The sequence below is a fragment of the Salminus brasiliensis genome, chromosome 1, assembly GCF_030463535.1.
Source record: "Salminus brasiliensis chromosome 1, fSalBra1.hap2, whole genome shotgun sequence".
NCBI lineage: Eukaryota > Metazoa > Chordata > Actinopteri > Characiformes > Bryconidae > Salminus > Salminus brasiliensis.
Genome location: NC_132878.1, coordinates 1,645,286 through 1,657,785, shown reverse-complemented (window position 1 = coordinate 1,657,785; position 12,500 = coordinate 1,645,286). Strand labels below are relative to the sequence as shown.

Sequence of the window (12,500 nt, the reverse complement as noted above, 5' to 3'; positions counted from 1 at the left end):
GCTCCACAGCTCCACAGTGCTGGGGGGCTTTATACCCCTCTAGCCCACGCCTGGCATTATTAGGCTATTAGGGTCATGATGTTGATCTGCTCCAGAGAGTCCTATTCTATTGCCAGTACTTCTTCTCTACAGGGACTAGACAAGCTGTGTGTCAGCAATGGGTACAGCTTAAAGTAGGGGTGTCCACAAACTTTTGGACACATTATGTATCTGAACCAGTTTCCTCTACGCTGAGGGTGTCCAGTAAGTTCTGTCAATCACAAACTTTCGAAGCGGCCCAGTGAAGGTAGCAGCTGTAGTCCATCATGATCACCAGCAGGACGTTGGGAGCTCTTGCTTAAAAGACGTTATGTCAGAACTTCCAGCTCCGCTGAAGATGTGATGTCACTCATTCTGCCCCAGAAATAAATCAGTTCAGAGGCTGTATTATGAAGGAGTGAAGGTTCTTGTCTCTAGGCTTCATAGCCGACCACGGTAGCGTGTGTCCTCTCACAGCAGACTGCTGTACAGTGCTACAGACAGACGCCGGCGATGATTCAGGAAGGTGGGTGAATATTAGCGCAGCTGATGCCAAACGTGAAATCAGCGCTGACTTTCTACCCCGTATGACCTTTCTTCACATCCTGTGGTTGGAATGTCCAGAGCGCAGCTGCAGCCGTATTTAATCCTGAGGACTGACCGGAGTCGGAAAACACAACTCCTCCGAGTCTCGGACAGATCCCTGACTCTGTGTCTGGCTGTTATTATATATGAACGTGGGAATCATTAGAAAACGTGATGCTGAGTTCAGTTCAATTCAGTTCAATCATCAGGTTTTGTTCAGAATTCGGGTTTAAAAATCAATTCAGGATTCAGATTAAAATGACTCGCTTCAGTTCAGAATTTAGATTCCAATGAATTGAAGATTCAGACTAATATCATTCAAATTCACATGTGATTTGTAATCACATGATTAGAACTTTTTAAACGAGCATTGTGTCGGTCCTGTTGGTTTTGTCCTTTTTTCAGATTTCGGTAGTCAGGATGCACACACACACACACACACACACACACACACAGGAAAATCGTCATGGCCTTGGGAAAAAAAGTGGTACTTTCTCACTGAATGACACACACACACACACACATTCGACTCTGTGAATGACTCACTTTCACACACTGACATTATCCCATACTAACTGTCCAATAGGCGTCTCTCAGGGCTGAAGGTGGAAACACACACACACACACACACACTCTGTGGATCCAGCTGTAATGCGTGTCCATGTAATAATACTTTCAGCTGTCTGTGAGTCAGTGAGGTCTTTGGACTGTGTGTGTGTGTGTGTGTATGTGTGTGTGTGTGTGTGTGTGTGTGGACGGTTGCTGGAAGGTTAAACAGGGTCATTACTGTGTTTAATAAACTCAGTCTTTATTAAGCTGGCTGTTGCTTCTGTTTTAGAGCTGTCTGTGTTTCCATGGCATTTTACAGCTGCTCCAGTCTGGAGGATGATGATGATGATGATGATGATGAAGATGATGATGAGGTCATTATGCATTTTGCTTAACTAGACCAGTTAAATCAGTCATATATTACAAAAATTATACTGGATTAAAGTCACTACACAGTTCATTCATACTGGATTGAAATCACAAATCACTACGCCTTGAATTCATACCGGATAGAAATCACTACGCCTTGAATTCATACTGGATAGAAATCACTACGCCTTGAATTCATACTGGATAGAAATCACTACGCCTTTAATTCATACCGGATAGAAATCACTACGCCTTGAATTCATACTGGATAGAATTCACTACGTCTTTAATTCATACTGGATAGAAATCACTATGCCTTGAATTCATACTGGATAGAAATCACTACATCTTTAATTCATACTGGATTATTTTTTAGATGACTAATTTACACTGGAATAAAATCATAGACTAAAAACAACACTGTAGATTCATACTGGATTAAAATCACTCCACAGGTATTCCTGTTTGGTAAATTGGTAGACAGTGTTGCTATGGGAACATGTGAAGATGACCAAAAGCATGTTCCAGTGAAACCAGTTGAACTATGTAAAATCCCAGTTTTAGGTTCTGCTCTGAGGTGTCGGCATTACAGTAACACTGACCTCCAGTGACCGGCGTGTTTTTACCTCCACTTTGAGAACAATGCAGGAGGATGTTGGTCAATATGTGTGTGTGTGTGTGTGTGTGTGTGTGTGTAGGGGAGGGTAGCTAATATAGAAGAATGCCTTTTAGAACAATAACAGCACCACACTCCACATTCCAGGCATTGTTTAGCCTCACATGTCTGAGGTTGGTCTGAATACTGTTTCAGAGCCGCAGCTGTAATATCCTGTCAGTGCACCCAGCATTACTGCACTGCAGCCTGATACTGATCTCCCTCTGTGTGTGTGTGTGTGTGTGTGTGTGTGTCTGTCTGTCTGTCTTTCTTTCATAAAGCAGTTATCTTAGCCAACATACTTTATTGCGTTTCAGACTAACCCTTCCTCCTCCCGATCAAATTTAAGTGAAAGTTCAAGTGAACCAAACCCCTAAAAGTATTGGGACGCCTGCTCAGTCACTGTCTACTGACATCAAGGCTATTAAAAGAGCTGATCCTGCTTCTGTTGGAGTAACTGTCTCTACTGTCCAGGGAATAAGACTTTCTACTAGATTTTGGAGGAGGAGCATTGCTGTGAGGATTTGATTGCATTCAGCAACAAGAGCATTAGTAAGGTCAGGATGTTGGATAGATGAACACCACCCCACCTCATCATCCCCAACTCAGTATCCCAGAAGTACTGCATGGAGCTCCTCCACCATCATTCCAGAGAACACAGCTCCTCCACTGCTCCACTGCTCCTCAATGCTGGGGGGCTTTATACCCCCCTAGCCCACACCTGGCATTATTAGGCAGCATGGAGCCAATAGGGTCATGATGTTGATCTGCTCCAGAGGGTCCTATTCTATTGGCAGTATTTCTTCTCTACAGGGACTAGACAAGCTGTGTGTGTGCATTTGCACATCTGTGTCAGCAATGGGTGCAGCTTAAAGTAGCTGAATGCCTTCATTAGAAGTCTACTGAGTGAGAAGTTCTTCACATCTAATAACAGCTTTAAGGAACCTCCTTAATCGGGTTCTGTATGGAGTTCTGCTGAGAAACGGATCCAAATTTATTTATTTATTTATTTATTTATTTATTTATTTTAACGCTGATGATCCCGAGTCTAGGACACACGGACCGCAGTGACTTTGTGAGTGTTTATGAACCCGAACGCTGAGCTGTAAAGTTTTTATACCTGCAGATGAGTGTGTGTGTGTGTGGGGGGGTGGGTGTGTGTGAGGGGGGTAATGGTTGTGGACATCTGCACCACACTGCCCTCATTAATGCAGTTCTAAACTTCACAGATTACACTGATGGAGTTTGCAGACGTTCTGTATATACACAGTCATATCAGAACATTATGACCACCCCAGGTTCGGACTGAGCCCATCCTATCAGCTCCACTGACCGTACAGCAGCACTGTGTAGATCTATAAGTCCAGACTGTCTCCATCTGTTTCTCTGCAGACTCTGTTATCAGCCCCCTTTCAGCCTGTGTGTTCGCCAATGGTCAGGACCCCACAGGACTGACCACCACAGAGCAGACTGTAGTATTATTTGGGTGGAGGGTCATTCTCAGCACTGCAATGACACTGACTGACCTGGTGGTGGCGAGTGGTAGGATGGGCCGAGTTCAGGCCAAACCAGGGGTGGTCATAATGTTCTGATGTTCTGACTGTGTATGAGATAAAAAGATGAAAAGAGAGATAGAAAGGGGGAGAGAGAGAGAGAGAGAGAGAGAGAGAGAGAGAGAGAGAGAGGGAGAGTGTAGGTGAGGTAGCTGCAGTGAGCAGCTGTTGCAGGCTGATTGGAAAGACCAGGAGAGTGCGAGAGAGGCCTCGGTGTGTGTGTGTGTGTGTGTGTGTGTGTGTGTGTGTGTGTGTCCCTTTACCCCCTGCTGATTCATTGCTCCAGTTTCCCACCAGTGGTTCCAGTGCCCTCCCATCACACACTCACACACACACACACAGCATAACATACACATACATTACAGCATAAATACTTAAAGAATTATAAATAATAATTATAACAAGATCAAATAAATCAGGATGTTCTAATGAATAAATTAATATTCAGCGCTGCAGATTAACACATTCTCTCATTACTAAACATGGAGTATCGGCAGGTTTTTGTAGGGGTGTAATGGTACACACGGCTCGGTTCGTGGGGGGTGGCAAAAAATCATAGACTGGACCCGCTTTCTGTTGATGTATTTTGAACAGTCGCGTTAATCACAGTTTGTTCCACCTAGTGTTGTAGAGCGCCACCCTGAGGTAGTTAATACAGCCTGTAGCTTTGTCAATGTGTTAAACACACACACACACACACACACACACACACACACACAAACATCATACAACCCTTCTGCAACCATCCTCATCCTATCCACATCTTTTTGTTTAATAGCACAGGATTAATATAATAATTAATATAGTTATAATTATTTTTTCTGTGTTTATACAGGATTTATGTAATCCAGCTTTATTTATGGGGTTCATTTTATAGGATTAAGATAATCTGGGATCATTTCTATAGTTTGTTTTATGGCACAGGATCTGATGTTATTGTTGTGGTTCGCTTTATAGTTTATTTTATCAGATTATAATAATGTATCTTTATTTCTGTGGTTTATTTTATAGCAAGTTTGTTTTATAACATGGGGTTAATATCATCTGAGATTATGTTTCTTTTTAAGATGAATATAATCTAGGGTTGTTTCTGTTGTTTTTGTGCTTCATTTTATAGCACAGGATTAATATAATCTAGGATCATTTGTATGTTTTTTATGATATGAGATTAATATAATCTTATAGTTATTTGGTCTGTTTTATGAAATACAGTATAGAAATACTGTAAGATGATTTATATGCTTTGATTTATACCCAGAGATTATTGTAACCTGGGCTCTTTCTTTGGTTTATTTGGTGTATTTGGGTTGTTTAGTAGCACAGGATTAATATAATCTGGGATTATTTCAGTTTTTTCAGGATTAATATAATCAGGTTTGTTTAGGATTTATATAATCTGGGTTTATTTCAGTTTTTTAGGATTTATATAATCTGGGATTATTATTTTTTTTTCAGGATTAATATAATCTGGGATTATTTCATTTTTTTCAGGATTAATATAATCTGGGATTTTTTCAGCCAGGACTAAAATGCTGTCAGTAACTCTAAATGAAATGTATCTTCTCTCTTCGTTATGGTAATTAATCTGGAGTTCTCTGACTATATTGACTCATATCGAGCCTTACAGGACACTAGCATAGTCATTAGCATTCGCACTGCGCTGTTAGCGTGGTGTGTGTCCAGTTTTCAGTCGCTAATCAGTGCCTCAGCGGCCCGTAACACCAGAGACTTTCTTGGCAAGTGAAGCGGCCGGGCCTTCAGATCTTTCACTCTGTTAGAAACAGGAAAACGCTGGATCTGCATAAAGTGTTTCTTCAATTTATCACATCTGAAACTTTCAAATCACCGCAATGAAGATAAATCGCTCCATTAGTCTGCGCTGGGACACTCGGGGGGCTCTGTGTGATGAACTGAAGGAATGTTCTGTAGCTCATCCAACTCATTTTCCTCCCTTCAGCACATTTCCCGGCAGAACGGCAGCTTTAAAGGGTTTCTCCACGCGTGCTGAACTCTGCTGCGCGTCCAGACTCGCGTCCACACCAGCGCTTCTTCTGAAATGAAGAGCATTAGCCGGCAGTTTATCCCCCTTTACTGCAGTAACAGCCTCTACTTCTCTGGGGAGGCTTTACACTAGATGTTGGAACATAGCTGTGAGGGGGGTTTAATTGCATTCGGCCCCACGAGAACAAGAGCATCATTGAAGTCAGGTACTGATAATGGATTATCAGTTCAGCCAATCAGCCAATAGAATAGGACTCTCTGGAGCAGATCAACATCATGACCCTATCGGCTCCATGCTGCCTAATAATGCCAGGCGTGGGCTAGAGGGGTATAAAGCCCCCCAGCATTGAGGAGCTGTGGAGCAGTGGAAGAAGTGTGTTCTCTGGAATGATGGTGGAGGAGCTCCATCCAGTACTTTTGGGATGAGTTGGGGATGATCAGGTGGGGTGATGATCATCATCCAACATCCTGAACTCTCTAACGCTCTTGTCGCTGAATGCAATCAAATCCTCACAGCAATTCTCCTATAAAATCTAATAGGAAGTCTTCTTCTCTTTTTTTACTCCAATAGAAGAATGAGAAACTCTTTTTTAACCCTCTTTTAAATTTCAGAAGAAAATTAATAAGCAGGCGTCCCAATACTTTTGTCACGTTTATAGTGCTGATTGTCACGGTCATTCTCAATCTCTCTTTCTCTCTCTTCCTCTCTCTCCACAGTGGTTCTCCAGGCCTGTGCTCTGGTGCTCTACCCAATCAAATTCATCGATGGAAAAATGCTCCAGACCTACCACGAGTTCAACTGGGGCTACGGCCTGGGCTGGGGGGCTACCATCTTCATGCTGGGCGGGGGGATTCTGCTGTGTCTCAGAACAGACATGTACGAGGACGGCATGTACTGAAGCCTCGGCCACGCCCAAACCAATGAGAGCAAACGCACAGACGGGTTAAAGATCAGGCCTTGAACATCACACATCACACACCACACAGTGGCGTTTCAGTCGGGCTGTCCGTTTCTGTCATTCTGACCAGTTTTCCAGGAATCGGTCAGATGAGTATCTCTACATCGTATTTATTTATCCTGAGGCCTAAGACACACTCTTATATAGACACTTCTATATTAAACACTGCTAACGTCTATTGGCAGTGCAGTAAAATTAATTACCTCGCAGATATTTCAGGCATTTTACTGCAATAGTCCAGCCGTAAAAAAAAAAAAAGTATATGGACACTGTCTTTAATGAGTGAGTTCAGCTGATGTACAGTGCTCCCATTACTGACACAGGCACTGGTCCTATGGTTAATCACTGTAGAAAAAAAATTCCCATTGCCACTATGACCAATGCCACCCAGTAGACAGAGGGGTGTAAAGCCTTGCAGCACTGGGAGCACTGGGAGCACTGGGATGTGCAGCAGTGTAACTGACTCCTCTGGAGTGCTGGAGCTTCACCCAGTACCTCTGGGATAAATCTGGCCTTTTTGAGTGGCCTTTTTGATCTAGATCTAATCATCCACCATCAGTACCTGACCTCACTAGTGCTCTCACGGCCGCATGCCATCAAACCATCAAAGGTTTTTCCCTCCTCCTGTAAAGCTGCTGGTTTGGAGATATGAGGTTTTTTGTATGACAGTGATGATATGTAAATCACTCTAGAAAAGAGTGTCAGATAAGTGCAGTAAATGTAAAGGCAGTGGTTCTATATAGAACCAGAACCGCTCAAAGAATCATGTGGACATGCTTTGTCTGGATAAATGGTTCTTCAAATACAAAGAAAATTGATTGTAAATATTTCTTTTTAGAACCTTTTTGAAAAAAAAAAAACAGAACCACAAAGGGTTCCGCTACAGTTATATATTCCTACACTATAGCGTGCTAGAACCCCTTTCACTACTGTATATAGAACCGAGTTCACATCTATCATTTTATACATTATTATTATTATTCTGTGTGAAAATCGAATTCTTTCCTTTTGTGGAACTGTGGTACCGGTTCTAGCCAACAGTGATGAGGCAGATTAGGTAGAAGTTCTGATTGGAGGAAAAAAAGTCTGCACTTGGGACGTCCTGATCCGGCCTAGTGGATCAGGGTCAGAACCAGTCCAGGTTCTGTGTTAATAGATGGAGGTTGGGCTATTTTAATCCGGACAGCCGATCCTTTGTTTTTGCCGCTGTGCCCCTGTGTTAGAGCACCAGCAGAGGAGAACAGAGCAGTTTAGAGTCTGCAGTGTGGAACCGTTCTACAGTAGAACATCAGCAGAACCACATTTAATAAAGATTGTTAATAATGAAGACTTTAAAAGAATATTTGAGGCTTTTTTTTATTCAGCAGCCGAAGACAGGTCGGGCCCATTGGGCCTCATTTAGCAGTATCTTACCAGTGTGTTATTTGTTCTAAACCCTGTGTGAGAACTGCATGCACAGGTTTTAACGGAGGCCCAGTCTTACGATACTTCAGTTTTCTCTTAGGAAAGTGTTTGTGAATCCAGCCCCCGACTGCTGTGGACTAATACTCAGCATTAAGGTACTCTAATTGGGTCTGGGAGCACAGCTGTGATTGGATCATTAAAAAAACATCCCCACATGATTATCCGTGATTGGATGGTTGGAGAACTCCAGCTCTCTCTGTTCCACTGGGTTTTCTACTCGATTAAACATAGAGACCCCAGTGCTTGGTTCGGGTGATGGTTCTGGACAGCCCCACTGTGCACCACACACACACACACACACACACACACAGGACACAAATGAGGGCAGTGGAAACTGGAAGCGTAGCCCCGGCGCAGGGCTTTCATCCACAGCACACATTACACTTTCACACGTGCAGTAAACTCATTTTTCACAGCACTGTGGAAGGCTAGGCTTCCAGAAATGGCGTGTAGTTCAATCCAGTGAAGGTGTGGCGTTCCATACGCTGGCCGTTTGGCTCGGGAATATTATGACTTCCCAATATAATGAGGTTTTTCCACAGGAAATTTATTAAAAAATATAAAAACTAGTCAAATAATCTAGAAATAGACGGTGTAGTCTTACAATACTGAGGTATTAACTGATAACTAAATACAATTTTAAGTAAAAGTCACATCTTGGTTTAATTTATTTGATATGGCATGTGTAAGGTTATGAGAATTTACATTTTTAATTAAAATTATTTTTTATTTTAATTAAAATGCAGCATATAAACAAATTCTGCTTGATAATGTGCAGAAAAGGATCATTTAAGAGAAATTCTCTTATTTTCACCTATAAAAATCACAACTGTCATTCGAAAGGTTTTGGGGTGCCAGACTGTTCCCACAAACCCTTTTTTCGCCACACATACGCACTCACACTCACACTTGAGCTTGCGGCTCTGTCAAATATAGGCCGATATTGCACCCCTCTGGCTGCTGCTGTAGGAGAGAGATGAAGTACAAGGAGCAGCTGTGTGAAGTGGACTACAACTCCCACAATCCTTTGTGTGGGCCTCCAGAGGCCATTTTGAGAAACTTGAGACTTGCCACCCCCTCTTTTCTTGACCTTTAACCCCCTACTCCCCACCCCCACCCCCCCCTTTTCAGCGATGTGTCCCACGGATCTCCTCTCTCATGAGACGACGAGGGCGGAGAACCTGAAGTAGGCCGAACTCCCGAGGGCTCGGTTTCTTTTTAAAGACGTATAAATAGCTCTATATATTTACTACTTTGTATATTTCTCGTGATGCGTTACGCTAGAGGACTTATCACCCCGTTACTGTGTTTCTAGAGCACTCCGACTTTATGTATAACTGAATTTGAGGGATATATTTTGTGTTGTTTGATAATTTTGCAGTTTTTTTAGTTTCCCTGTTGCTGGATTCAGTGGAGGAGATGAAGACGAGCCTGCCTGTGGTTCAGCTTCACAGCAGACTTCTCTTTCTGTTTCCATTAATAAAGAGTCAGTAAATGGTCCTGTTGATGTTTTTGTTCTTCACTGACCTTTTTTAACCAACAGTGCTAACCTAAACTCTTTAACTACAACTCCCACAATCCTCTGTGTGCCTCCCATGTGGCCATTTAATTAAACACTATGTAGTTAGCTGTCTTAAAACTATAAACTGCTGTAGGCTGAATGGGTGGGGCTAAACTGCTGTATGCTAAATGGGCGGGGCTAAATTGCTGTAGATGGAATGGGTGGGGCTAAACTGCTGTAGGCTGAATGGGTGGAGCTAAACTTATAGGCTGAATGTGTGGGGCTAAACTGCTGTAGGGTGGGACTAAACTGCTGTAGGCTGAATGGGCGGGGCTAAACTGCTGTAGATGGAATGGGCGGGGCTAAACTGCTGTAGGGTGGGAGTAAACTTCTGTAGGCTGAATGAAGGAGTGTCTCAGACTGCAGAATAGGAGGCAGTTATTTTAGGATAAATAAGTCGTTATGGGTTAAGTCAACATTTCGGGAAAATAAGCCGATGTTTTGAGAAGCAACATCAATATTATAAGAGTATGATCCATTATTCTGAGATATGAAGATAAACAGCCCTGGTATCCACAGCTATCCACGCCAGTCAGCCAGTACAACATCAACTACCCAGCCAAAGGAATGACTGAGCAGGATCAGACATAGCCAGCACATGAACCCAGCAGTGCTGTTTGCGAGGTGAGGCTCTCTGACCACTTCCCAAAATACCCTCAGCCTGCTATGGCTGGAATGCAGCGCTCCGAAGCAAACGAGGCGCCGCTGTAACACCAGATGTTGCTCCGGGTGAGGAAGTGGCATGGCCATTATCCAGAAGCCTTCGATCCGTTCTCTCCACTCCACTCCACTCGGCCTTGTCTTTTTGCCAGCCCGGGCCAGCCAGGGCTCCTCTCCAGTCAAAACAAGCTGCTTCAGCCCGGAGAGCACAAAGCCGACACCCAATTATGTCGCCCATTAGAAGGAGCGCACAGGGCTAAATTGGCTGGGGCAGTGGAGGTGCCAGGGTAGCGCAGTAATGAGCTCTGCAGGCCTGAGCTGCCAGGATATTGATGGTGTTTCTCCTCAGCCAATTCAACAGACACTAATAGCAGCTTCCACTGAGAGCAGAGGGCCAAATGGAGAAGTGGAGACCTCATATTAATCACCTCCAGACCCCTGGCCCCTGGCTCCGAGATGCAGGACTGGAGTCTATAGCTCAATGCCATCTTAAGCCAGAAACGTGCTTCACACGAATGCATCGAGATACACACTGCTAGTGTGATTTCCATAAAAAGAGTACCATTTCAGTGGACAAAAGTATTGGGACACCTGTTCATTTATTATGTCTTCTAAAATCAGGGGTATTATAAAGAGCTGATCCTGCTTCTGTTGGAGTAACTGTCTCTACTGTCCAGAGAAGAAGACTTTCTACTAGATTTTAGAGGAGGAGCATTGCTGTGAGGATTTGATTGCATTCAGCGACAAGGGCGTCAGTGAGGTCAGGATGTTGGATGATGATTGCCACCCCACCTCATCATCCCCATTCCACAGCTCTTCCACTGCTCTACAGCTCAATGCTGGGGGGCTTTATACCCCTCTAGCCCACGCCTGGCATTAGGCAGCATGGAGCCAATAGGGTCATGATGTTGCTCTGCTCCAGAGAGATAGTCCTATTCTATTGGCAATGGGTGTGTCAGCAATGGGTGCAGCTCAAAGTAGCTGAATGCATTCATTAGTAGGCGTGTCTACAAACATTTGCACATACAGTGTTCAACAGTCCGTTTTTGACGTTGATGTGTTGAAGCAGGTGCAGGTGGTTTTAATGTTTTGGCTAATTTATATGAATCATCGCAACCAAAATACAGATTTGCTGAATATTGGATCACATGATTGTCCTATTTTAACCTTCTTACACATGCAGCACGTGATGAAGGGCTGTGACAAAGGCCGGCTTGGTAAACAGCGTACTGTGCAGCGCTAACAGCAATCAGGACCTGATGAACAGAAAACACAGATAAGCTGATTGTGGCATGATGAGAACATGTCCTACACCGCAGGAATCCAGGACATGTTCCTCTGCAGAATCTGAGGAGCAGGATGTTCTGCTGAAGATGACTGTTAGCAGGAGAAGCCCGGCTAATCAGCTGGTGTTATTAGCCCAGCAGGCTAAACACAGCCAGAGCTGAATTAACGACTGTAACATGTCTGCAGAACAACAGATAGAACGCCTCATCACAGCTGTTAGCTGTAGCGCTACTTCCTCTCTCTCTCTATATCTGGTAACATAGAAAGAAGAAAAAAGTAATTGAACCCTTTAAAGTTAGCAAATCGCATAAACATTTACAGACAATGCAGGCTAGAAAAAGTAAGTGAACCCTTTGAAATGAGCAAATCACGTAAACATTTACAGACAATGCAGGCTAGAAAAAGTAAGTGAACCCTTTGAAATGAGCAAATCACGTAAACATTTACAGACAATGCAGGCTAGAAAAAGTAAGTGAACCCTTTGAAATGAGCAAATCGCATAAACATTTACAGACAATGCAGGCTAGAAAAAGTAAGTGAACCCTTTGAAATGAGCAAATCACGTAAACATTTACAGACAATGCAGGCTAGAAAAAGTAAGTGAACCCTTTGAAATGAGCAAATCACGTAAACATTTACAGACAATGCAGGCTAGAAAAAGTAAGTGAACCCTTTGAAATGAGCAAATCACGTAAACATTTACAGACAATGCAGGCTAGAAAAAGTAAGTGAACCCTTTGAAATGAGCAAATCACGTAAACATTTACAGACAATGCAGGCTAGAAAAAGTAAGTGAACCCTTTGAAATGAGCAAATCGCATAAACATTTACAGACAATG

The 12,500-nt window shown here is 43.2% G+C and overlaps 1 protein-coding gene across 1 annotated transcript in view; it reads left to right on the top strand.

Moving 5' to 3' along the window:
• Nucleotides 1–9,653, top strand: part of LOC140571352 (transmembrane protein 47-like) — a 26,763-nt gene extending 17,110 nt beyond the window's left edge. Inside the window, exon 3 of the mRNA XM_072692678.1 lies at nt 6,448–9,653. Coding sequence (XP_072548779.1) covers nt 6,448–6,629 — 182 coding nt within the window. The 3' untranslated portion in view covers nt 6,630–9,653. The remainder of the gene's footprint in view (nt 1–6,447) is intronic.
• The last annotated feature ends 2,847 nt before the right edge of the window (nt 9,654–12,500 follow it).